Here is a 27,312-nt window from a genome sequence, read left to right as displayed (position 1 = left end):
ACATCCCCTTTAAATCTCTTTTATTTAAACATAGGACTTGAAGATTGCTGGCATAGCTGATGGTGGGGGATGGTGTGCCATAGGAAGATTATCATCTTTCATATAGTAGATGGCACATTTATGTCTTTAATTTTGTCAGTTGTCAATAATGCCTGTCACTGCGTTTCTTCCAGTATAGGTTTCATCCAAGAATTCCACACTGGATATAGTTGACTGACCTCTTTGGTTTCATTTGATCTGAGTAGTACCTTTGGGTTTCTTTGTTATATTGTCAATATTGATATTGATTGGTTCAGAAAGGGTTCCCATCATTAGAAATTTATAGTTTCCTTATACCTCTACTGTTCTCTCCTTGGAGTCAGTTTTTTTTTTTCTTTGAGACAGATCTGCCTACCTCTGCCTCCTGAGTGTTGGGATTAAAGGCGTGAGCTACCACCGCCCGGCTTATTTGTTAGTCTTATCAGCACATATTATGTTTTTCATCCTACACTTAGTAAATAGTACTCGTTAGTAGCTCAGAACATAGACTCTGTAGTAAAATTTCTGATTTGCCCCCAGCATTCTGATTTCTTCACGTGCTGAATGAGTGTAGCGGAATTGTGCCATTCAGTGAGGGAACATGTAGCAAGCACTTCATGTGTAGTAAATAATGTCTGTAAGTGTGCTTACTGTGTTAACAGTCTGCTCGTGAGGAATAGATAGATGTGGGCCTTGTCCTTTTGAGATTACTTACTGTTGAGAGAACCATTACAGAATTATGTAATTATTTAATTACATATGCAATAAATTGTTCAAAACCTTCAAGGCAGCAGCAGAAGAACAAGGATGTCATTTTTCTTTACTTCAGGGGCTTTCAGTGTGACATTTTCCTCTGCTGGAAAGCAGTTGGCTAAAATTCAAAAGCTTGAAGCAAAACAAAAAACAAAACTCATAAAAGCCCTAAGCAGAAAGGAAACTGGATTTTTAGAGGAACTAAACGGGAGTGTGGCTGGGCTGGGAAGGTGCAGGTGAGAGGGTGTGAAATGAGCTAGAGGCAGAGGCCGCTCTCCTTGAAATCAGGCCAGGGGAGGTAGTGTCTGTTTCCATCAAGAGGAAACGGTTGGAGCGTTCAGAACGGGGGCAGTGCAGTGTGGCTCTTGCCTCAGAGGTCAGCTGTGTCTGTCTCCTGGTCCATTCATTGCAGTGACTTTAAGCTCCTTCCTCTCAGCTGTTTGGAATATTCAGTTCATGCCGTAGTCACTGTGCTGTGTGGTGGCACACAAGAGCTCGTGCCTTTGTAATGGTAGCTTAGTGCCCACCAGTCATTCCTTCTCATAGCTTTCCCATTATCCCTGAGAAAATTTGATTATTTCACAGAGTAAAATTTAAATGTGGATTTGATGAGATACACAAAGTATGGGATGAGTTTTGGGTGTCCGGGGTTCAAATGTTATTAGTAAATAATCCATTTATATGCTGCATGCAAATTATCTTGACCCTTGAATTTTTTTATTATATAAATTTTTAGAGAAGATCAAGGTCTTTTCTGTATACCTTTAAGTATGTTATAGCTGTCAGTTTTTTATGTTAATTTGACGCAGGCTAGCATCATTTAGGAAGAGGGAACTTAATTGAGAAAATGGCCCCATCAGACTTGCCTGTGGTTCATTTTCTTCATTGATGTCGGAGGACCCCGCTCACTGTGGGCAGTGCACTGAGCAAACCCCGCGGAGCAAGCCGGTAAGCAGTGTCCTCTATGGCTTCTGCTTCATTCAGTTCCTGCCTCTGCAGTCCTTCCCTGCCTTGGCTTCTCTCAATGAACTGTGACCCCAGATATGTAATCCAAATAAACTCTTTCCTCTCCAAGTTCCTTTTGGTCATGATTTTTATCACAGCAACAGAAACCACACTAGGATAGGTGGTAACAATCGACGGGAGAGGAGATTTTAGTCTAGTAATCTAGATTTCTTGGGATTGGATTTGACTGCTTGGAGGCGAGCTGGGGTTAACACCTCTCTAGTATGAGTCAGACCGAGTTTCTAGGGCCTATCCTCAGGGCTGAGGTGGAGGCTGCTGGTATTTCTACAGAATCATTTGTTCCCTGCTGAGTTTTAGCATTGGTCTGTTATGATTTATTGTAGCCGATGTGTTTTCCTTTTCAATTAGGTTGGCTCTACAATAAGTGGATGATTAATCCTTTGTGTATGTGTGCGAGCGCTAAGGATTGAACTCAGGGCCTCCAGCATGCTAGGCTAGTGCTCTTCCACTGAACCTTAGCCAACCCTCAGTAAACATCTCCTATAAAAGCACAATGTATAAAGCTAGACGATGATTGACTTGTGATAGTTTTGGCTGGGTGTTTGGTGATATGTTCTCTTTGGATAAAATTATTCATAAAATATGAATCACTGAGAACTTCTGCCTCCACACAGACAAGAATCGGTTCCTTGGCTGGCTGTTTTTAAACACTGTGTCTGGAATAGATGCTGGCATTACTTGAGTCAAGCAGGACAGTAACACACATTCCAGTTAATTAACCTTGAGGGCAATTCTTTACCTTCTCTGTTGTATACTTTAAACAGTTCTCATGGCAAATGCTTCTCTTGGGACTTATTATCTTGTCTTCATTTCTGCAGGTTAAGGTTTTGAGCACCCAGTTAAGTGTGTGAATATGTACACAGATACCTCAGTATCAGAAAAATCTCAGCCGCATTCTTATTTCAAAATTTTCTCTACCCTTTGGTGTTTGAACTCTATTTGGTTATGACTGCTCTCTGTGTAGACTGTCATTAATTTCTTTCTTTAAAGTTAAGCTTAACATTTCCCCCCTCTGGTTGGATTTTAACCTGTTATCACACATACTTTAATCTTGGTCCCCCCCCCCCCCAATTTCTATTCCCAGCCCCTTTGAGGTGAAGTGTGTGGGTTTTCTTTACCAAACACCCTTCTAGTTCTTTGTGGACACTAGTGCTTGTTTATGACACACTCAATTCTGACACTACTGGAAAGAGTGCTGACTGCATCAGTTAAGTGTTAGACCCCACAAAGCTGTTCATGAAAACATGCCAGGTGTAGACAGTGGCGGCCTGTACCTCTCACTGACGTGGCTACAAGCTGGCCATTCCTACTACCCCCTTCTCAGTCTGATATTTGCTCTAACCAGTCACAGAACTGATGGGAGCACGGATAGAGTTTACTAGACTGTTATAAAAGGTGTCAAAGGACACTAAGAGGAGGCCTCCAAAGCTCTTACTCAGGATCCGCAGTCCCTGTAGGATTGTGGTGCATCATCTTTTGTCTAGAAGTTCTCCAGACCCTTCTATTAGCATTTTTATGGTAACTCCATTGATTCCATTTTATGGTGGTTGATTATATTATTGCTTATTTGTGATTGGCCCTCTTCCCCAGTCCTTCATCTCTCATTGGAGATCATGGAATGGAGCTGAGTTTTTTTTTTTTTTAGCAGGTTTTTGTTTCGGTATTAATTAGTCTTTCTGATCATTACTTTGGTTATATTCGCCAAGGACTTGTTTACTATGAGCAACTTTTATGTTAATTAGTTCATGTACTTAATTTATTTCATCTTTATACAGCCGTATGAGATGCTATTTTATTGTACAGGTGAAGAAGTGGTCTATTTAAAGGACTTGTTGTTTAATATATAGTTATTGCTGGGGGAGTAGTTCAGTGGCAGAGTACTAGTCTCCAAGGCATGGTAGTTCAAATTTGTGTTCCCAGTAGTTGGAAAACTAAGGCAGGAGGACACTAAGTTTGAGGCAAGCCTGGACTACACAGAGAATTCTAGGTGGGCCAGATCTACATAGCAAGACTGTTTCAATGAACAATATATGTGTGTGTTAAGTATTAGTTAATTAGAAAAGGGCTTGTTTGGCAGCATTTTACTATTTCCTGTTTATTTAGTTCTATCTTTATTGTTTGGGATACAAGTTCTCCCTAAATAGGTTGAGCTGGACTGGAATTTAAGGGCTGGGTTGCTCTCAGACTCATGAGCGTCCCGTTTCAGTCTCCCAAGTGCTGACGACAGGCATGTGTGTGCCACTATGCCTGAGTTTGTTTGCTGCTTCAAATTTTTATATTATTGATACAGAAATTCTGGAAACCCATCAAAATCTTGACATTTATTCGGTCTGTAAACAAATATTCATAATGAAACCATGCTTTTCTTTCTTTCTTCCTTTCTTTATAGATTTATTTATTTCGGTTTTTTGATTTTTTTTTTTTTGGTTTTTCGAGACAGGGTTTCTCTGCAGCTTTAGAGCCTGTCCTGGAGCTAGCTCTTGTAGACCAGGCTGGTCTCGAACTCACAGAGATCCGCCTGCCTCTGCCTCCCAAGTGCTGGGATTAAAGGCGTGCACCACCACCGCCCGGCTTATTTCGGTTTTTTGAGACAGGGTTTCTCTATGTAGCCCTGGATGTCATGGAACTCACTGTATGGACCAGGCTGTCCTCAAACTCAGAGAGATCCACCTGCCTCTGCCTCCCAAGTGCTGGAATGAAAGGTTTGTGTTACCACTGTCCGGCTGTATGCCTTTTCTTGACATTCAGTACTTTTCAAATTAGCGTCACATAGTTTTAGCCTTTAAAGGAAGGTGTTGCTGTATTTCATAGTACAGAATGTAAAGAGAGCTGTTAGCTTACTTTCTGAAGAGATCAGTTGTAGACCTTTAACATGTTGTGACTGTGTTTTTACACCATACTAAAAGATTTCCCATGGAAATAGCCGCCAGTGAGCTGAAAACTGCAACAAGCTTTCTTCTAAAGCAGAAGATACAGTTGACAGACATCTTTTTATAGACATGTCTGTGGCTGCGTACTGTTTTTAGGCTTGATAAATTTTTTCAGAAATGGAGATTCTCCTTTCAAATTGATGAAAGCTGTTTACAGTAGAGCAGCACACATGACAAGAGGGGAGCCAGACCTGTTTATCTCGGGCTCGTCTGGACCGCGTCTCTTAAGGTGGGGACAACAGCAACAGTAGAACACAGTGTGTTTTTCAATGAGGAGAGCCTTTTTAAAACTACCTACAAATAATTTTTCAAACTTCAAATTATTTATAAAATTAACAACATGAAAAATTTAGATGAAAATGGTAATGGAAAGGAAAACTAATCAAACTTTATAAGAATTTAAGTAGTGAATATCAGAAGCAAATAAATTAGACAGTCTTTGTACTAGTTACCTGGTAATGTGCACCTGGTTACCTCACATGAACAGGCTCCAGTCTATAAACATTTTCCTCACACAGCTTCTGGACATGGTTTGCTAAGTGTTTCTGGAATAATCTGGAGTTCACTATATAGTTATTGGCAGGAGGCCTTAGGCCTCCCCCCTTTTCTTTCTTTCTTTCTTCTCTTTTCCTTTGAAGGAGATAGACACAGATGAAAGCAGAGATGGCAGGCTTTCATTGTTATCTGGTGACCCAATGAGTTGTCAGCGCTGCATAAACACAGCTTCCCAGTACCTGTCTCGTGCCTTGTAGTCCCTTGAGCATCTGCTCAAAAGTCAAGACTGTTATATCCAAATCAAGTAAGGTGTGAGATTTATGCAGTGGTTACGTAACAGCTCCTTGAGAACAGCTGCTCTTAAGTCTGCAGTCCTATAATGTTAAGACACCAGTTCTTTATTCCTTCCCACCCAGTATTTGTTGTCAAAGATTAACACCCATGGAGACATCACACCAACTCAAGATGGGGAAGGGAAGAGACACCAAGAGGCAGCAGTAGTTCATAAAAGTGAGCTGGGCAAATGTTGGGGATGTTTAAAGACCTAGGATTCAAAGGGAAAGAGCAAGATGCTTAACTTCCATTTTATTCTTGGCTGTCTCTGGTCCACTGTTTTTTCTTCTCTCCCATTCTCTGCATGGCCGGCATTCATCACTGTTTTTGTACCCACCCTGAACACTTGCCATGAAATTTTTGGCCCCTCAGAGTGTTTTCTAATACCAATAAACTTCTATACAAATACTTGTTTTATAAAAATGTCCATCTCATTTTTTCTTTTTTTTAATTTTATGCTCATTGGCGATTCATCTGCATGTATGTCTGTGTGAGGGTGTTGGATCCCCTGGAACTGTTACAGACAGTTGTGAGCTGCCATGTGGGTTGCTGGGAATTGAACCCTGGTCTTCTGGAAGAGCAGCCAGTGAGTGCTCTTAACTGCTGACCCTACCTCTTCAGCCCCTCATTTCTGAATTTTGAGTTAGTATTCTCTTGTGGGGACCACTGTTGGGCATCTTGAAGAAAGGTGTTCATCCTCCTCTGTCTCCTTTAATTCAAGAACACAAGTTAGTCATTTTACTTTCAATAAAAACATTTTAAATATTGTTTTTGAGCCAGGCTTTTTACTCTGTAATATAGGCTAATGTGGAACAGTTCTGGGATTACATTTATGTAGTACAATTCATAGTACAATTCAATTCAAAATTATTGCTCATCATTGTCATAGAAATTCTTTCTTTTGTACTTTCATTTTAAAATTTTAATTTTAAAATTTCAGCTAGTTTACAAATCATGGGTTTTCTTGTGTTTACCTTTTTCTATGTATACCTTTGAATTTTGCTCATATTTGCTCTTCTATTTTCTTGCCATTTACCTTACCCCAGTAGTCCCCTTTCTGTTTTCCTATTACACATGTATGTATATATGTAAATGTGTGTTCAAATCTAGAGTATGATATGATAGAAAACGTTGCTGTTTACACCACCTCAGTGCCTTCTGTCACTCCTTGTCCCTTTTCACTGTCTCTCTCCAGCTTATTCCTCTGCGCAAAGACTTTGTTATTTCTTTATTAATTTTTCTGCTCACTCTAAATCCCTTCATCCCTTTGGGTGACTTCATTAGTCATTCCAGTGGCCATGTAAGCTTTGCCCAGAAAGCTCATGTCATAGACTCTTTAACTTGTGACTTTCACTTCCCCTCCGCTCCCTTTCAGCGTTTCTGTTTTCTTTTTGAGATAGGGTCTCTCTAGGTGGATCAGGCTGTCCTAGAACTCTCTATGTTGACCAGGATGGGCTCAAACTCACAGATATCCTCCTGTATCTGCCTCCTGATTGATGAGATTAAAGGTGTGCACAAACATGCCTGACTTCCATTTCAGCATTTTGTAGAAACTTTTTAGTTTTTTGTGTTTGGTTTCCTGGGAGGTAGTGCAAGGGCAAAGAAATGTGCTGAGTTTTTGTTCATCCTTATGGTGGGTTGAAAGAAAATGTCTCCCATAGGGAGCGGCACTATTAGGAGGTATGGCTTTTTTGGACTAGGTATGGCCTTGTTGGAGGAAGTGTGTCATTGTACAGATGGGCTTTGAGGTCTCCTATGTTCAGTCTATGCCCAGTGACACAGTTTACTTCCTGTTGCCTATGGATCAAGATGTAGAACTCTCAGTTCCTTCTCTAGCACCATGTCTGCCTGCAGGCTGCCATGTCCTACCATAATGATAATGGACTAAATCTCAACTGTAAGCCAGTCTCAGTGAAATGTTTCCTTGGTAAGAGGTGCCATGGTCATGATGTCTTTTCACAGCAATAGGAATCCTAACTAAGATAACCCTTTTCAGCATTTTACCTTCATGTTAAACTCTGTGAGCCACTTTGAAATCTTGATTCCCGGGGCTGGAGAGATGGCTCAGTGGTTAAGAGCATTGCCTGCTCTTCCAAAGGTCCTGAGTTCAATTCCCAGCAACCATTTGTAATGAGGTCTGGTGCCCTATTCTGGCCTGCAGACATACACACAGACAGAGCATTGTATACATAACAAACAAACAAATAAATAAATATAAAAAAGAAATCTTGACTCCCTCATTGTATTGACCAATCCAGATTCCCAGTGGTGCTCTGCTCCCTTACACACTCCAGTCTGCATTGGCTCTATCAAGAGTTCTAGCTTCCCTGAGTCCACAGTTGATCAGTCAGACAAGAGTGATTCTGGTTAATGTGGAAGGAAAGGAGTTTATGGAAAGGTAGCAAAGAGCTCACAAAACCAGCAGCCACACAGAACCATCTTGGATGAGAACAGAGGAGGCTTGGCATGTACCACAGCTGATGGTATGCTGCTGGGACAGTACCTCTGTCCCTGGACCACTGCCAGAAATCATCCCCACAAATAATCTCGTCTCTACATTTTAAAATTCTCTCTCTCTTTCTCTCTCTGTCTCTTTGAGACAAGGTCTCAATCTGTAGCCCTGGCTGGCCTGGAACTCATTATGTAGATAAACAAGATTGGTACTGAAGTCAGAGATCCTTCTGCCTCTGCCCTCCAAGTGCTGGGATTAAAGATATGGGCCACCACACCTGGCTAGAATTATCTTTTTTTTTTTTTTTTTTGGTTTTTCGAGACAGGGTTTCTCTGCAGCTTTAGAGCCTGTCCTGGAGCTAGCTCTTGTAGACCAGGCTGGTCTCGAACTCACAGAGATCCGCCTGCCTCTGCCTCCCGAGTGCTGGGATTAAAGGCGTGTGCCACCACCGCCCGGCTCTAGAATTATCTTATTAAGACTCAGAACCCCGCACAAAACGTCTAAGCTCCCAGCCTAGATCACATGCCTACTCTGTTTCCACCAGAACCCTGGGAGAAGGCCTTATCTGTTTTATCTGGTAAGAGGCAGTCACCACTTGCTGACAGAGTTTTACACAATGGGGTGATCCTGGATGTCCAAAAAGAATGAAGAAGAAAGAAAAAGGAGGGGGAAGAAAAAAAGAAGGGGGGGGGGGGCAGAAGGTGTCCATGGCTCTGGAAGGTGTTCATGCTAGCTCTCTTTTGTTTTGTGAATGGAAGAAAAGTCTGCCTTTGAGCCTTCTGCTCCAGCTTCAGTATCAAAGACTCTAGGGCTGGTGTTGCTTTGTGGTAGCTGTTAGGCTTGGATGAGCCTTTGTTGCCTTGAGACCTACCTTATGACTGCTTTTCTTTCCTGTGTCCCTTAAAGTAGGAAGTCCCTTTATTTTTGTTTTTGTAGTCATGGGGATGGAGCCCGGAATCTTGACTGTGCTAGGCCAGCGCTGTAGCACAGAGCCATACCTCTACCCCTATCCTCCCTTAGCCATCTTGGTAGAAGATCAGTTCCTTCTGTTGTTTACAGTTAACTTCCCCATTCGTATTAGGACCCCATCCATCTAGTCTTCTCCAGGACTTCCTTCATTAAATAAGCATCTTTCTTAGATGATTTATTAATTCTTCCTCTTATGTCAGATACTACTAAATACAGATAAACTACTAAATACAATAAAGATGAACTTTTAATGGCATTGAAGGACTTAATGTATAGTGGAGGGAAAACACTTGGTTGCAGTGTAAGGATTGGATCACGTTCAATTCTTTATGTAATTTGCCTAGTGTCTTTTTTTCCGAGAGAATGGCAACACAAGTCTTTCTACTTTATTCTCCACTATCTTTAGTGTTTAGTGCCTAATAAGTACTCACTTGAGTTAATGAATTCCAGAGGACAGGTAGTTAGCCTGGCCTTGAGAATGAGGGAAGGCAGAAGTGTGGAGTAAGTGGAGGCTTGCTGAAGACACTCTATTGTGTTAGGAGCCAGCAGGTGGGGAAAATGAAAGGAAATTAATGCAGAATTCTTTGAATGCAGAATTATTTCCATTTAGGAGAAGGATTTTAGGATGAGTGTGAAGGTTAGTGGTAGAGCATTTGCCTAGCACGCACAAGGCCCTGACTCTGACTTCTACCATGGGGGAGAAGGCAAAATGTCTGCAGTCCTTAGGGGAAATAACTTCCTCGAGTTGCCTTAGTCTATGTTAGCTCACTGACTGACTGTGGGGTCCTTCTGGTTGCAGTCTAACATTCTTCATAAATGCATGTTATATTAATGAATGGTTCCCCAAACTAGGCCACTCATCAGAATCCCCTAAAGAAGCTTCTGGAAAGAGATTCCTGGATCTCTCTCACACCCACAGAACCAGAACTTTGTCCCAGGAGCAGAGCTGCTAGATAGCTGAAATTAGCTCCTGGGTTGAGAATTGTTGCAGATGGTGGCAAGGCAAGAGCCTCTTTAAGGCTAGCTTTCACAAAATAAATATTTCTTTTTAGAAGTTATTTGCAAGCAGAATTCTTTCTCGGATTTTGATTTAAGATGAAGAAACCTGGAGTCTCTTAGTTTTTCAACACTTAACCATTCATACCATAAACTTCATGGAGCTCTAAGTAGCCACCCTGTCCCTTTGTGCTGGGACCAGGGAGACAGCTTAGATGAGCTGGTGAGGCTTTGGCTTTAACTGACCTTGCAGTCTAAAGGGAGCAGGGGTGGGAGACAGGTTCATAGTTACATGCACAGGGATACAGTGCACAGTAGGGGTGCATTCATCACCTCTCCCTTCATGGTCCTCAGCCTTGCCCCTTCCAATCGCGTTACTTCAGAGCAGCAGCGGTTATCTTGAGCAGTTACGTGCTCTAGAAATAGTTCGTTTTGTTTTTTTTGTTCTTTGTTTTTTGCTTGTTTGTTTTCTGAGACAAGGTTCCTTTTCTGAGACAGTGTAACCTTGACTGTCCTGGAGCTCACTCTGTAGACCAGGCTGGCATGGGACTCACAGAGATCCACCTGCCTCTGCCTTCCGAGTGCTGGGTTAAAGGTATGTGCCACCACCACCAAGCAAAAGTATTGTTTTTTTAAATTTAATTTTATGTGCATTGGTATTTTGCCTGCATGTATGTCTGTGTGAGGGTGTTGGGTCCCCTGGAACTGGAGTTATAGACTATTGTGAGCTGCCATGTTGGTGCCGGGAATTGAACCTGGGTCCTTTGGAAGAGCAGTCAGTGCTCTTACTGTTGAACCATTTTTCCAGCCCCAGATCAATAATTATTTTTTTATATTATATGTATATTGGACTGGAGAGATGGCTCAGTCATTAAAAGTGCATACTGCTTTTGCAGCAGACAGGAGTTCAGTTCCCAGCACCAATGTTGGGCAACTCACAACTGTTTGTAACTCCAGCTCCAGGGAGCTCCAACTCCTCTGGCTCCCACTAGCACACATACACACACATAAATAAAGATAATGAAACAAAATTTTAAATACACATGCTAGACCTGTTGGCACACATCTTTAATCCTTGTACTTGGGAGGCAGAGGCAGGCAGATCTCTGTGAATTCAAGTCCAGCTTGTCTACATAGTGAATTCCAGGCCAGTCAGAGCTACATAGTAAGACTCTGTCTCAAAAAGCAACTAAGCAAGCAAGCAAGCAAACAAAAAGCCCCAAATAATATGCATATGCACACTAAAACTGATGATGATTGTGTATGCGTGCATGAATGCTACACAAGTGCAGGTGTCCATGGTGGCCAGAAGAGGGTGTCAGTCCCTTGGAGCTGCAGTTGCAGGCAGTTGAGCACTACTTGTGGGAGTTGGAAACTGAACTCAGCTCTTAGCTGCTGAGCCATCATCTCTCCAGCCCCTCAGTGAGTCTTTGTATTTTAATGTCCATATATGAGCTCCACAGGTATTCATTTATAAACTCTTCAGTCGTCTTGTTGCTCTTAGATAAACTCCAGCCTCCTTTAATGTGGCTAGCTAAAAGTTCAAGCTTGTCTGAATGTTGCTGGAATTCTCTCTTCTAGCTACATCTTATTAGAGGGACATTAAAGAGCAAAACACATAACTGTTCCTCGTGCTTTTTGGTTCTTTTCTGAGATTGTATTATGTGCTTTTCAATTCTTCTGCTGTGGTTTCATTCCTTTTCTCTCTCCCTTCCTGTTTTCTTTCTTAGTGGTGCTGGGGAACAAATCCAAAGCCTTGCTGTACTAGACAAGTATTTTACCACTGAGCCACCTCCCTTGGCTGGCATCCTTAAAAAAATACTTTGAGAAGAGTATAAAAATGTTTAAGTTAATACAAAGGAGAATCATTCTAAAATGCAAATGTAAGAATTAATAGATGATAAATACCCAGAAGAATGCATGGGGAATGGAGAGTAGCAGGAACTGAACAGTGTTTCTGTCTGTTAATATTTAAAAATACTAAGATTCTTTTTAAAAAAAATATTTATTTATTTATCATGTATACAATATTCTGTCTGTGTGTATATCTGCAGGCCAGAAGAGGGCACCAGATCTCATTACAGATGGTTGTGAGCCACCATGTGGTTGCTGGGAATTGAACTCAGGACCTTTGGAAGGGCAGGCAATGCTCTTAACCACTGAGCCATCTCTCCAGCCCCCTAAGATTCTTATTTTACCAAAATAGATAAGCCTTCTGGCAGTAAGCAGTATACTAAGATGCATAAGACAGTCGGAAATGGAGTACACTATGCTGCAGTGGTTGTGTTTGTTAATTGGTGGTTCTGGTATTAGCATCTGACCATCATATGTTCACATGTGGTTCAGTTCTCTGTTTTTATTTTGGAAATGGGTATTGTATATAAAGTAGCATTTACTAAAACATTTGTTGAACATGCCATTTGTTCAAAAAATAAATACATAATTCTTAATATCGTCCTTCAAGCTCAGCAAAACTGCATAGAGTTTATTGAAAACTCAAGCACTACAGTTTTACTATTTAATTTTATATAACTTATTTAATATTTCTGGCATTAAATTAGATATAATAGTGATTAAATAGGTGTACTTCCATTATCAACCAATCATGTTTTCATATATGGTAAAGTTATACTTTAAACATTTTCTGTAGCAAGAAGTTGGTTATTTCTAGAGCAAACGTATGAATTATGGCATTGTTTATTGACATGACTAAAGAATCAAGTTAAAATAAGACTTTGTGGGCTGGGGAGATAGCTGTCAGTAAAGTGTTTGAAGGGACCAGAGTGTGGTTCCCAGGAACCACATTTTAAAAAAAGCTGTGCATCTTGGCACAGGCTTGTCATCCTAGCCCTGTGGGGGAGGCAAAGAGAGGCGGATCCCTGGGGCTCACTGGCCAGCCAGCCTAGCCAGCTTCTTGAATTCCAGGACTGTTAGAGACTGTTCTAGAAAAAAGGGATTGTGCTTTAGGAATGACAGCTGAGGTTGCCCTCTGGGCTCCATGTGTGTGCAACCACAGAGAGAGAGAGAGAGAGAGAGAGAGAGAGAGAGAGAGAGAGAGAGAGAGAGAGAGGGAGGGAGGGAGGGAGGGAGGGAGGGAGGGAGGGAGGGAGGAAGGGAGGAAGGGAGGAAGGGAGGAGAGAGAGATGAGAGAGAGAGAGAGAGAAAAGCAATAACACAGACTGCCTTATGAAGGGGTCTTAAATGTAGGTCTTCTCTTAGGGTCTTGCACTGAATTTGGAGCCAGCAAGCCCAGTGATCCTCCTCTCTCGGCCCTTCACAGTACTGGGGTTACAGTTGTGAGCATAGTCATACCTGGACTTTTAATGTAGGTGTTGAGATTTGAATTTAGGTATTCAAGCTTTTTGAAACAAGTGTTTTTTTTCCCCACCAAGGCATCCTCTTAGCCTAAAAAGAGCTGTTTGACTGGTGTGTGTGTGTGTGTGTGTGTGTGTGTGTGTGTGTGTGTGTATGTGTGTGTATGTGTGTGTATGTGTGTGTGATCTGTGTGTTTCCCCCTTCTCTGTGGTACTTGGGGACCAAATCCAGAGTCTGGTACACATGAGCCAAACATTTAACATTTAACTAATGATCTGCTTGCTCCCTAGCCAAAGAGAAGCATGATGATTATCCATTTTTTTGTAAATTGGTGATGACATATGGATTATATTCTTTCATATGACTTGTTACATTTTCTTTGTGTACCTTTGACTGTGTTAGAACTCAGTCCATAAACCAGGCTGTTCTCGAACTCACAAAGATCCTCCTGCCTCTGCCTCCTGAGTGCTGGGATTAAAGCCATGTACCCCTACTGCCTGGATTACAATTCTTTTCCAGAACATCACTAAATAAGTATACAGAAAAAAAGCTAGAAAATTATAAAGCAAAAAGAATATCAGCAAGAGGAGAGAAGCCCAGAAATATTAGTAATAGGCTTGGGGTGCTATAAAAGCATTGTGCTGTCACTTGCCTGTGAGACTCAGCTACTCAGTTCACTGAGCTGGGGGCTACTTGATGGGCAGCCTGCACAGTATAGTGAGAAAATAAACAGAAAGTAAAAAGATATTCTGATCTCAGGCTGTTTCTTCAGTATTCCCCAATCTGTTTGCTTTTGGCTTCTGTACTGTAAACTTGGATCAGAGTAAGCTTAGAAAGAAACTTATAAACTTGTGCGCCAGGTTGACACTCAGTAGATAGTTCTGTCCATACTAATTCTGGGGAATGTGGAATACTTTGACTGGAAAGTCTGATTTCAGTTCTAGAGTTTTCATAAGGCCCCTATTGTGCTCGAGAACACTAAGATACACCTAATTTTCTTTTTTAAATCATAAAAAGGCGTTGAATATTGTCAGGTAGTTTTTAATGTAATTGAGATGATCATGTGTTTTTTTTCCTGTTTTTCTACTTTATTATTATTATTTTAATAATTTTAAGGAGCTGGAGAGATTGGCTCAGCAGTTAGAAACCCTGGTTCCTCTTCCAGAGTCCTGGGTTCAATTCCCAGCACCCACATGGCAGCTCACAACTGTCTGTAACTCCAGTTCCAGGGGATCTGGCACTCTGACACAGACATGCATGCAAGTAAAACACCAGTACACATAAAATAATTAATTAATTAATATGAATGGATATTTTACCTGCTTGTATGTCAGTGTGCCATGTGTGTGTTTGATGTCTGTAGAGGCCAGAGAGGGAGATAGATCCCCTGGAATTGGAGTTTCAAATGGTTGTGAGCCACTGTGTTGGTTCTAGAACCTAGTTCTTCTGCAAGAGCAACTGCTCTTAATTACTGAGCCACTGTTCCAGGCCCTTGTTAGTGGTTTTGAAGGATTTTGTGTCTTGAAAACATACTGGTCTGTAGCTTTCCTTTTCCTGTTTTTTGTTTGTTTGTTTGTTTGTTTGTGTGTGTGTGTGTCTTTTATCATGTTTAGGCTGTGGTTATGTGGCTTGTATGCTCATACTTGGAGGAGGGGATAGGAGCATCACTTGAGCGTAAGTGTTTGTGACCAACGTGGACCAGATGGGGTATTCACACTTAAGAAAAGGGAAAGAATGAAAAAGAAAAATGCTTATATCAAGTTTAACACTCAGAGAGAGTGGGGAGGAGTTTTATTCGGTTCAGATTTTGGAAAAGTTTGTGAAGGTGTGGTGTTCACTCTTATTCATTCCTTTTTATTATTGCATTACATATATTTGCACGCCCTCCCCCAACACATTGGGTCTTTCCATGTTGCCTAGGCTAGCTTCTAACATTTGGACCTAAGCAATTCTTCTGTCTCCAGCTGGGATAGCATGCATGCACCGTTATATGTAGATGTGTTTGTATCTTAAATAAAAGTCTTGGGTATATGACAAAAGTATATTCACATAGTAAGTACACAATAAGTATACAGTGGGGACATAACTTCAGTGCGGTGTGTGTCTTGCCTCCGTGTTAGAAAAATCCTCTTCTTTTCATCTACTGCTTACTTATGGAGTAGATAAGAACCCGCTCTTAGGCTGTTGCATTATTTACTTACTGACTTATTTTTAAGTGATTTATTTTTATTTGTGTGTATATGTCTTCTCAAGCATATGCCACACTTGTGTGAGTGCTTTTGGAAGCCAACTGGAGTTACAGGAAGTTGTTAGTTACCTGACATGGGTGCTGAGAACTGAACTCAGGTCCTTTGGTGGAACAGCAAACGTTCTTAACCCTTGGTTGTCTCTTCAGCCCCTACTTCCTTATTCTTAATTAATTAACTAATGTGTGAGTGTGGGTGTGAGTGTGGGTGTGCATGTGTGTGCGCGCGTGTGTGCATGTATGTGTATGTGGTGTGAATGAAAGTGCCAGAGAAGCTGAAGTTAAAGGTGGTTGTGAGCCACCTGATGTGGGTACTAGGAACTGAACTCAGGTCTGCTGTAAAAGCCGTGCATTTCCTCAACCACTGAACCTCTCTCCAGCCCCCTGTTAGGCTGTTCTATACAAGACTTTTTACCCATGGTTAATATTCTTAGCTTCATGGAAATTGCTAACAGATAGAAGGGCATGAGATAATGGCAGCATGTTTAGGCTAGTTATTAGAATACTTAACTCTATCCTATACTAATGCGTTTTTGCATTTATTTATTTATTTATTTGGGGAGTGGGGCACATAGAGGTTAAAGGACAACTTTCTGGAGTTACTTCTTTTTTCAAATAACTGATTTCATTTTATTTTATGTACTTTGGTATGAATGTATCAGATTCCCTGAAACTGGAGTTACAGACAGTTGTGAGCTGTCACGTGAGTGCTGGGAATTGAACCCAGGTCCTCTGGAAGAGCAGCCAGTGTTCTTAACCTCTGAATCATCCCTCAAGCCCCTAGAGTTGGTTCTTTCATGAGGGTTCTGTGAACAGGTTGTCAAACTTGGTCAGAAGTATCTTTATATTAATGTTTCTGAAAATGAATTCTACCATTAAATTAGTCATGCATACAGACCTTCTGATCAATCATTAATTAACTATGGAGAAAGGAACTTATCCTAGAGTTGGGAAGCTTTGGGCCAGTACTAATTTTTTAAAATAAACATTATTTCACTTCAGAATTTTAAGCAAACAATTTTATATTGGAATCATTTGGAGGGGAAATAAATGTCCGAAAATTTACCCTTGAACTGTTATAATGTTGCCATAGAAAATGCTTTTTTCAAGGATACATGAATTTAATGCTTGCCAGTATGTATATTGCCACAATAAAATGGATTGCTTTCATTTAAATGTGAATGTATTACTGGGATTTTTCTAGAAGAAAATTTGCATTAAGTACTTAGCATTTCTATTCTTAATCATTCAGTTTTTTTGTCTGTATAAAGCATACTCTATTTATTAGAATAATAGAAATGCTTTCTTATATATTTGTATTCTCTGTGAATCAAAGAATTTATGAGGTATCTTCCCATCTCCTTTAAATAACACTTTTACTAAGGTGTAGTCTTTTATTCAGTTCACCTCTTGAAGTGCTTAATTCAGATTTTTTTGTATATTCACAAGTATATACAACCGTAGGACCTTTAGAAAACCACAATGGTTAATTCTTTTAAGCCTTTATTTAAATTAGGCCCTTCTCAAGCTGCCTCACCCATTCCTCAGTGTACAGTTCAGTGGTTTTAAATGCATTCATAATGCGTCATCCCCCACTGTCCATTCCAGAACCGTTTTCTCATCCCACACTGAATCCCCATTTCTTCCTCTTCCAGCTCTTGGCAATTCCTGTTATGCCTTCTGTCTTCAGCAGGCTGACAGACCTCATGCAAGTCAAGTCATACAGTATTGTCCTTTTGTGTCTAACTTATCACTAAGTGTAAAGGTCTTTAAGGTTCAAAGTTCCCTTCTTTTTAACACTAAGTAATATCTTATTGTATATGTATACCACATTTTGCTATCCATTTGACTATGAGTACTTAGATTGCTGCTGTCTAATTTTGAGTCAGAATTGTTGGAGCAATAGAAATGAAATGTTTAAATTTTTGAGGAGTTGCCATATTGTTTTTTAAAATAGCATCTGTGCCATTTTATAGTCCCAGAGGCAATTCACAAGGTTTCTTCATTCTCTGCATTGTTTGTCTGAGCTCCTATAACAAATATTGGTGACATTGTAGAGAACTGGAGTTTATTTCCTGAAAGTTCTAGGGATTGGGAATTTAAGATCAAATTGCCAGCACGCAACAAGAACCTTCTTGCTGTGCAGTCCATGATGGACAGCCAGAGGGAAGGAGGAGGAAGAGAGAAGCTAAGAGAAGGAGGCTGTCCTAGGGTCACTACTGCTGTGATTGAAGACCATGATCAAAAGCAACTTGGGGAGGAAAGATTTCATTTCACCTTACTTACCCCAGTCACAGTCCATCACGAAGGGAAGTCAGGGCAGGAACTCAAACAGGCCAGGAACCTGGAGGCGGGAGATGATGCAGAGGCCATGGAGGGGTGCTGCTTACAGGTTTGCTCACCATGGCTTGCTCAGCCTGCTTTCTTATAGAATCTAGGACCACTAGCCCAGGGATGGCCCCACCTATAGTAGTCTGGGCCCTCTTTCTTTAACTATCAAACAAGAAAATGCCCCACAAGCCTGCCCACAGACTAGTATGGTGGTGGGCATTTTCTCAGTTGAAGTTCCTACTTCACAAATAACTCAGTTTGTGTCAAGTTGACATAAAACTAGCCAACACAATTGACCCTTTGGTCACTTGACAAAACAACCATCCCCTTTCAATATTTCCTTTCCCATTTGTCCTTAACTCCACTGTGATTGGGATTCCACCTCACCAGTGGCACCTTCTTCATGTCTTTTTTTTTTTGAGACAAGGTTTCTATGCATAGCCCTGGTGGTCCTGGTTCTCACTTTATAGACCAGGCTGGCCTTGAACTCAGAGATCAACCTGCCTCTGCCTCCCAAATGCTGGGATTAAAAGTGTGAGCCACCACTGCCTGACAACTTCATGCATTTAAAAACTAGAAACCATTTGAAAGACTCTTACACATTGATAAGTTTGGCTACCAACAAAGGTAGAGCCTTGACCTACCTGCTCTGGACCACAGCATCTGTGTGCTGGTCCTGTAGAAAGACTTCCCAGACTTTGTCTCAGAGATGATGGTTTCCTTGTACCACAGCTAATTTCTTAGCCCCAGCTAACCAGTATCAATTGTCCTAGAAAAGCAAAGATTTCACTTTAGTGGTTCTTAATTCAAAATATAAAATGGCCCAAACATGGATTTTGTTTCGTTTTTCAAGACAGCGTTCTCTGTAAACCAGGCTGGCCTCAAATTTACAGAGATCCACCTGTCTCTGCCTTCCGAGTGCTGGGATTAGAGGTGTGCACGATCGTTACTGCCCCCCCCCGCCCCCAAAAAAAACATTTTTAAGGGACTCTTAAAACTTCCCTTTGAATTGAGTGTGTAGTGGCACATGGCTTTAATCCCAGCACTCAGGAGGCAGAGGCTAACCTGGTCTACAGAGCCATCTAGGACAGTGAGGGCTACACAGAAACCCTGTTTCAAAAAACAAACAAAACAAACTAAAAAACAACAAAAACCAAGCAAACAACAACAGAACCTCACTCTGGAGCTTCTCAAAGACAGGCCTCCATTGTTCTCGCTGCTCTCAGCATTGCCTCCCAAATTCCTACAGAGCAGCTACTGGATTCTGGGGACTCAATGGCTTTCCAGCACAAACTCCCAGTGCCACCCCAGTCCTCCCCGGAACACCATGGGGTCAGGCCTGTCACAGCAATACGGCCTGACTGTATCCCCGGTACTAATTCTGTCTTAGGGTTTCTAGTGCTATGATACAGCACCATCACCAAAAGCAGCTTGGGGAGGAAAGGGTTTATTTCGGCTGACATGACTCGATCACATCCATCATGAGGGAAAGTCAGGGAAGGAACTCAAGGCAGAAGCCAGAGGGCAATTCCGTTTGTTCCTCATGGCTCCTGAGCTTGCTTCCTTACAGCATCTAGAATCACCAGCCCAGATGTGGCACTGCCCACCACCTGTCAGTCTGGTGGGGGTATTTTCTCAACTGAAGTTTTGTCTTCTCAAATGGCTTTTTGTGTCAGGTGACATAAAACAAGCCACTCTGGAGGCTGACTTCACTCAGTTTCTGTTTCTGTAGTAAGTACATTAAATGAGAGAGCACAGGCCAGGTGGCTTGGTCACCTCTTAAAGGTCCTGACTCTTAGTACTGTTCCAGTAGCAGTTAAATCCCAACCTGAGTTTTAGAGGAGACAGGCACTCAGACATAGTGACCTGGTATTTCCATTTTTTTTGACAATAGGCATCCTAATGCATGTGAGGTACTATCTCATTATGCCTCTGATTAGCATTTCCCTCATGACTAACAGTTAGAGCAGCTCTTGTGTTCTGATTAGTTATTTGTATTTTTTTAAAGAAATATTTAATTAAGTCCATTCCCCATTTTAAAATCAGGATGTTTTCATGTTGAATTGTAAGAGTTTTAAAAATATATTTGGAAATGTAGGCACGGTGGCACATATGTGTAATCCCAGCATGTGGGAAACTGAAACAGGAGGCTATCCTGGGTTGCATAATGACTCTGAGGGCAGCCTGGGCTTCATAGAGATTTTGTCTCAAATTTAAAAAAAATAAAAATAAACATATTTGCTGGAGACAGGCTGGGGCCTAGTTCATAAAGGTCTTCATGTGTCCAACTAAGAAGGCTTGCGGTTACTTGGAGTGGCCTGTGGGGACTACTGAAGGATTGGAGAGCTCAAAGTCACAGAATTAAACTTGCGTTTCAGAAGGATCATCCTAGCCTTGGGCTATAACTCAGTGGAAGAATGCTTACCTAGCTTGCTTAAGGTCCAGATTCTAGTTCCCTTACCACATAAACAAATAAAGAAAAAAATTAATAGAAAAGAAAAAAAACACCCAAGCAAAATGTGAGTATTGTTTGAGGATTGGAATGGGAAAGGAGGTGTTCAGAGGTGGTGGGCCCCTAAACCTAGATGGGGGCAGTACAGATGGAAGGGCAGGGGACCATTTCAAAGACGGTTAGTAAATAGATTAAGAATCCGTTCATTGTGAAATAGAACTTTGCACATGCCCTGTAAACTGATGAGTCTGAATGGTGAATTTTGAGGGGAGAGGAGGAGGAGAGAGAGAAAGATCACTCGATCAGGAATCTGACCACAAAGAGACTTGGTAGGTGGCATTCCCTGAAGGCATGGACTTTAATGGGTCAGTAATTGAAAGGGAAGCTATCAGTCAAGTCCAGGTTATAGGGAACTTTTACATAAACTAGTGTATAGCAAGTCTCGCCAATAAGCTCGTTTCATAGGTGTGGCGGGGAGTAGGGAACAATAGGGACTGTTGAAAATAATACACACATGTTAAATGGAGTACATAAACTTTATACAATTTTAGATTGAAGAAAGTAGCAAAGATATTTGGGACAGATGGAGATGTTTGAATATGATTTTAATGAATTTGGTTATTTTTTAAGGATATTAAAATAGCATTGAGATTATGTAGGAGATTGTCCTTATTTTTAGGAGATGCATGTTGAAGTTTTCGGGTATAAAGTATCACTGTGCCTGCAATTACTTGGAGATGGAGGGAGGACAGGAAAGAATGGCAGTCTTAACAACGTTTCAACCTAGGTGGTGGGCACAGGGCAACTACTAAGCTTTCAACTTTTCTGTATGTTTGAAAGTTTCTTGATTAAAGAAATTGGAAAAGACAAGCTATGAGTAGGAGGCTATGAGTAGCATTGGGGAGCGGAATATAGCTAGTGATTATTTGAGTAGGATGGGAAGGCAAAAGGCAGGAGGTGAGTCTTGAGTCCCTAAGATAGCTGAGCCATAGGAGAATGAAAAAGTTTAAGGTGATGACTTTTGGGCCGTGAATGGTTTGTCACTCAGAGCTAAGCATGGAAAATAATATTGTGTAATATGCTAGAATAATAACTAGAAGAGCTTTTGGACATTAATAATCAGCTTGATAACCTTCTTTTGTTGTGAGTGCTGGAGATAGACTTTTGTTTACCTCACCTTGCATATGCTAGGCAAGCCTGTTTCTACTGAGCAACATCCCCTTGTTTTTAATTCATTATCATCCTCATCCTCCTTGTTGTGGGAGGTGTGTGGTGTGTAGAGGGGCCAGAGGACAACGCCAGGGAGACAGTTCTCTCCTTCCACCCTTCACGTGGGTCCCAGGGACTGAACTCGGGCTGTCAGACTTGCATCTTTACTCATGTGCCAGCCTTCCTTGGTTTTTGAAACAGGGTTTCACAGTATAGTTGAGACTGGCTTTGAATTCAGAATTAACCCTACTGGCTACAACATCTAAAATATTAAAAAGAATTTTGCTCTTTTTTTTCCAATTTACTTTCTGGTCTGGAAAGATCGCTCAGTAATAAAGAGCATTTGTTGCTCTTTCAGAGAACCCAATTTGATTCTCAGCATCCACCTTAGATAGTTCATAGCTACCTGTAAATCTAGCTCCAGGGGATTAGAGACCCTTTTCTGTACCTGTGATCACCTGTACTCAGAAGTGCATATGCCCACACACTTAATAAAAAGAAACTTGTTATTATTATTACTATTTTTGGGGGGGGAGGTTTTTCGATACAGGGTTTCTCTGTAACTTTGGAGCCTCTCCTGGAACTTGCCCTGTAAACCAGACTGGCCTTGAACTCAGAGATCCATCTGCCTGCCTCTGCTTTCCGAGTACTGGGATTATAGACATGAGCTACCACCGCCCAGCTATGAGTGTTTGTTACAGTCTTGTAGAGCCACCAGCCCCTCAGTCCCCACTGGTTGCATATTAAAATGAATGCCAGCTTTGGGCTTCTGGAATATCAATCCATTTCCCCAAGAGTTCCCTGAATTCCTTTCCAGAGTGGGTAACTGTGGGCTCTCTGATTTCTTATGGTTCTGACTAATATGAACTTCCATGGGGTTAGGGATGTAGGTCAGTTGGTACTTTACTAGCTTTTGTGAAGTGGTGACTTAGATCCTTGATACCTATACTGCATAAACCAGGCGTGGTGGCACTTGCACATACTCCCTGTACCAGAAGAGGACCAGAAGTTCAAGGTCATCCACTGCTGTATAGTCAGTTTGAGGTCAGCCTGGGATATGTTGAGACTTTGTTTCAAGAACAACACCTTTCTTATATTCTGTATAACGTCAACCATCTTCTTTCTGTGCATGTGCACACACATTTGTGATTATGTGTATACTCATATATGTGTTTGAATGTATGTGTGTGTGTGTGTGTGTGTGTGTGTTTGTGTGTAGAAGCCAACATCAGATGTCTTCCTCAATTGCTGTCCATTTTATACTTTTGAGCTTGGAGCTTACTGATTTGGCTAGACTGCTTGTGAGCAAGCCCTACAGACCCTTGAGATTACAAGCATTGCTGTCACGCTGAGGTTTTTGATGCTGATTTGAATATTTATTTATTTATTATGTATACAATATTCTGTCTGTGTGTATGTCTGCAGGCCAGAAGAGGGCGCCAGACCCCATTACAGATGGTTGTGAGCCACCATGTGGTTGCTGGGAATTGAACTCAGGACCTTTGGAAGAGCAGGCAATGAATGCTCTTAACCTCTGAGCCATCTCTCCAGCCCCTGAGTTTTTATGTGGGTGTTGGGGATTGAACTCAGGTCCTTGTGCTTTTCAGTGAGCACTTTACTACTGAGCCACCTCCCCAGTCTCCTCCACCATTGAATTACAATGAGATAGATGACATTGCACAAAAATGAACTGGATAAGATTGTTCACTGATGAAAATAATCTAAATGTTCATAATCACAGAGCTGGTTGAATTAATTTTGGTAAAGATCTCTAATTAAATACCAAGCAGTCACAAAGATGTAAAATGCAATATCTTTTGAGAAGGAAGAATACTTACATGTTATCTTTGAGTGAAAGATCACGGGACAATATCAAGTAACTAATTCTGGGTGGAGAAGGTAAAGATTTTTAGGTGATTTCAGCTAATTTAAGCTCCCCGGTATCCTTTGCCCTGGTGCGGGTATTGGATGGTTTTGATGGCCAGCAAGAGCTTCTGCTCTTATTTTACAAAACCAATTGAAAGAAGTGACCTTGACAATTGTATGCAGTGCTTTTGGCAGGCGCTAAGTCTTTGCTTTCCGAGGAGCTCACACAAATGGTTAAGTGATAGTAGAAGACCCTGGTAGGGTTGGGTAGAGAACAGGAGCTGACAAGTCGTAACTGAAAACAGGTGGCAAACAAACACATGCACTATTACTGAGATTCACATGTAATCAGAGAAGTGTAAATCTAAGTAATGAAGCTTTTCATTGCTATGCTATAGTAAAATTTAATTATGTCAATAAATTCTGTTATGTTCCTGTGGTGCTGCTAAAGATGGAAGATTATGCTGCACTCTGGAAAAGAACATTTAAAGGAAGGAACTACAGGTTATAGTTCTTATGTTGTGAATACTAATAGATAAAGAGATTTAGGGAAGAACAGGATTCAGTGGGGCAGATCTGGATTTCATCCGATTATGCCTCTTAATAAACCCTTGGGAGAGTTGCTGAGCCTCAGTGAATCTTGGTTTCTTCAGGTCTATGAACAAGGTATTTGACTCTATGGCTCTGTGTGTTTAAAACACCCAACCTGGAACCAGACACCTCGTCCTCACCCAGTAGGTACTTCATGAGTGAATGAATGGCAGTGCTGAAATGGCCTGTATAAAGGATACATATAAAAGAAGGTTGGAGGGAAATATGGAAAATGATTAGTGGCTGTATTAGAACAGACAATGAGTGATAAAATTTTCCCAGTTTTTCTTTTGACTTTTATTATTTCTTCCTGTGGCCTCTACCTAAGTTGGGGGCAGGTGTGAGGTCTCTTTCTGTATTTGGTGGTTTTATATTTGTGGTGAACTATGCTCATACTTTATCTTTCTTTTCCTTTCTGGGAATCTTCTTGTAAATATTTCTTCACAAACTTTGAGACTTGATTACATGGCTGTATCAGTGTAAAAATTTGAGATAATGACCCCCTTTTATGGCGAGACTGGTAGCCTCTCATTTGTACTCCATCACTAAGCTGTATCTCTAGTTACCCCTTCTTTTACTCATTTAAGCACTTTGAAGTCAGTCTTGCCCCCCTACCCCCAAATCTGTCAGCACATCTTAGTGATCGTAACCAGAATCCTATCATTTCTTTCTATGTCTGTGGTTCCCTCAGCCACTGTGGTGGTTTGAATGGGCATGGCCCCCATTGACTTGTGTATTTGAAGGCTTGGCCTATAAGGAGCGGCACTACTAGGAGGTGTAGATTTGTTGGAGGAAGTGTGTCACTGTGGAGGTGGGCTTTGAAGTCTTACATGCTCAAGGTAGGCCTAGTGTGACCAACTCCTTCTGCTGCCTGTGGATCAGGTATAGGACTCTCAGCTCCTTCTCCAGCACCATGTCTGCCTGCATGCTGCCGTGCTTCTTGCCATGATGACAATGGATGGAACCTCTGAAACTGTAAGCTGGCCCCATCTAAATGTTTTCCTTTGTAAGAGTCTCCATTGTCCTGGTGTCTCCTCACAGCAGTAAAAACCCCGACTAAGACAACCATTGACCATATCTGAAGAGATCCTGAATCAGCATCTGCCCTGGTCTCTGTGACCTTTCCAGTGTTTTCTCAATGCAGTGACAAAGGTGTAAAGAGGATTGATCAGGTCACCTTAGTGCCTAGAACCTTCCAGTGATTTCTCGTTGCATTCGGAGGAAAGTTCAAAATCCTTGGTGGATTCAGCTTCCCACACAACAGCTCACACCATCTGATCTTTAGGCTGCTGTTCTGCACTTTCTATTCCCTCTGTCTGACATCTTTCTGGAGATGTTTACAGATGGGCTCCTCCTGCCTGACAGTTGTGCCCCTGTCACCTTTTTTCTAAGGTGGGACTCTTTACATCTCTTACTCTTTTTTTTCTCTGTTCAAGGTCATGCAACCTATCAGCAAATATGTAGGCATTTATATATCTTTCTGATAAAAGTAGCTGTGAGGCAGAACCTTTGTCTGTGTGGATTCTCGTTTTGACCTTGTTAGTGTCTGCAATATAACACATTGTCAGTAATGCTTGTTGACTACTTCACTGTTTCTTGAAAGTGAGCTTCAATCCCACACTTGTTTAAAGGGCTTTGAAGGATGCACAGGTGGGTTTATATGCCTTTTATCCACCTTCAACCTTTTCAAGAACAGAACAAAGGTGATGAGCAGACCTAACAAGTAGATGGTGTTTGTTGTCTTGAGAGTTGAACTAGGATGGCACCCAAACTACATTAGATAGAGGGTAGGCTGGAAGGTCTACCATTGAGATCTGGGTGGTGGCTCTTAGGAGTATATACTCTGTGTATCTAAGAACAAAATTCGGGCCTGCAGAGATTGCTCAGTAGGGACATGGCTCAGTCACTGAACTGGCAAGAGATAGTACAAACAAGAGCACCTGGATTTGAATCCCCAGGAAACACATAAAAGCCAGGGGAAGCAGGGCACATCTGTAACTCCAGAAGTGGGGCGGGACTGTAGAGACAGGCAGGTTCTGGGGTATGGCTAGCTAATCTATCTGAAACAATAAGCTCTACATCTGGCGTGGGCATGTGAACACATATGCACATGCATGCATGCGTACATACACACATGCACACGCACACACACCACACCACACACACACACACACACACACATACACACACACACACACAAGATGAAAATTGAAGTAATTTTACTATTATACCTTAGAAAAAAGTTTGGTGCCATGACTAACCCAGCATGAGGCAGTGCACCAGAGTACCCTTCCTTCTTTAACTCGCTTTTGTCAGAGCTATTCTTTGGCATTTCCAGAGGGAGTTAACATGGCATATAATTTATAGAGGAGACCAAGAATGGCTCTTCAGGTTCCTCCTTAGTTAGCTTTCTACTTTAACCAGGCATGATAGCACATGTCTGAAGTCTCAGCATTGAGGAAGTTGAAAGACAGCTTGATCCACGTATTGCGATAGTGAGAACTTGTCTAAAAACAGATGGATGGTCACACAAAACAAACAAAGAAAAACCGCAAAAAATTTCTAGTTAGGTTACCAAGATTTTGTTTTGAATTAATAATTAAGGAAATTTTGTTTACTTTTTATTTTGCAGAGGCAATAGTGGCAGAATTTCATAAGAAGATCAAAGATGCCTTTGAAGTGTTTGACCATGAAACGAATAATACAGTAGACGTGAGGTTTGGAAATATTTATTGTTCTTACAATTCTAAATTATGGACACAATTCATAGAAAAACAGAAAGGGACTGTTTCTCTCTTTCTCTTTATACTATATTTTGCATTTATTGTACTATTAAAGCATTTATTTTCTTGTGCTCTGCGTTTCTGTTAATTACCACTTCAAGGTAAATTATTTCCTATTTTTTGTAGTCTAGTTGGTGGACTATGTTATCATTATCTATTCCAACTTACAGACTGTGAGCCAAGAAAGATGAACTTCATTACAGCTTTAGTGATGGCACATGTTTGGTACTCAGTAAATCTCTGTTTGGTGTACAAATGGAATTTGCATTTTAGAATAGACAAATATGGGATGGGGAGATGGCTCAGTCTGTGCAAGCATGAGAACCCAAGTTTGGATCCATAGTGCTGATGTAAAAGCTAGGTGTGGCCACACATGCCCTAGTATTGGAGGGCAGAGACAAGCAGATCCCAGGAGTTCAGTGGTCAGTCTAGCTGAACAGCAGGCTTCAGGATCAGGGAGAGACTCTTTCTCAAGGGAATAAAGAAATCAATAGAAGAAAACACCTGATGTCCTCTCCTGACCCCCCCCATACATTCTACACACACAA

At 41.3% G+C, this 27,312-nt stretch overlaps 1 protein-coding gene across 1 annotated transcript in view; it reads left to right on the top strand.

The window, feature by feature from the left end:
* Positions 1–27,312, top strand: part of Efcab2 (EF-hand calcium binding domain 2) — an 89,048-nt gene that overhangs the window by 5,763 nt on the left and 55,973 nt on the right. The window contains exon 2 of the mRNA XM_038349826.1: positions 26,614–26,698. Within this exon, the coding sequence (XP_038205754.1) occupies positions 26,614–26,698 (85 nt within the window). The remainder of the gene's footprint in view (positions 1–26,613; positions 26,699–27,312) is intronic.

Source organism: Arvicola amphibius, chromosome 12 (genome assembly GCF_903992535.2).
Source record: "Arvicola amphibius chromosome 12, mArvAmp1.2, whole genome shotgun sequence".
NCBI classification, from domain to species: domain Eukaryota; kingdom Metazoa; phylum Chordata; class Mammalia; order Rodentia; family Cricetidae; genus Arvicola; species Arvicola amphibius.
The sequence above is the reverse complement of the archived record's forward strand: the minus strand, read 5'-3'. Positions and strand labels throughout refer to the sequence as shown.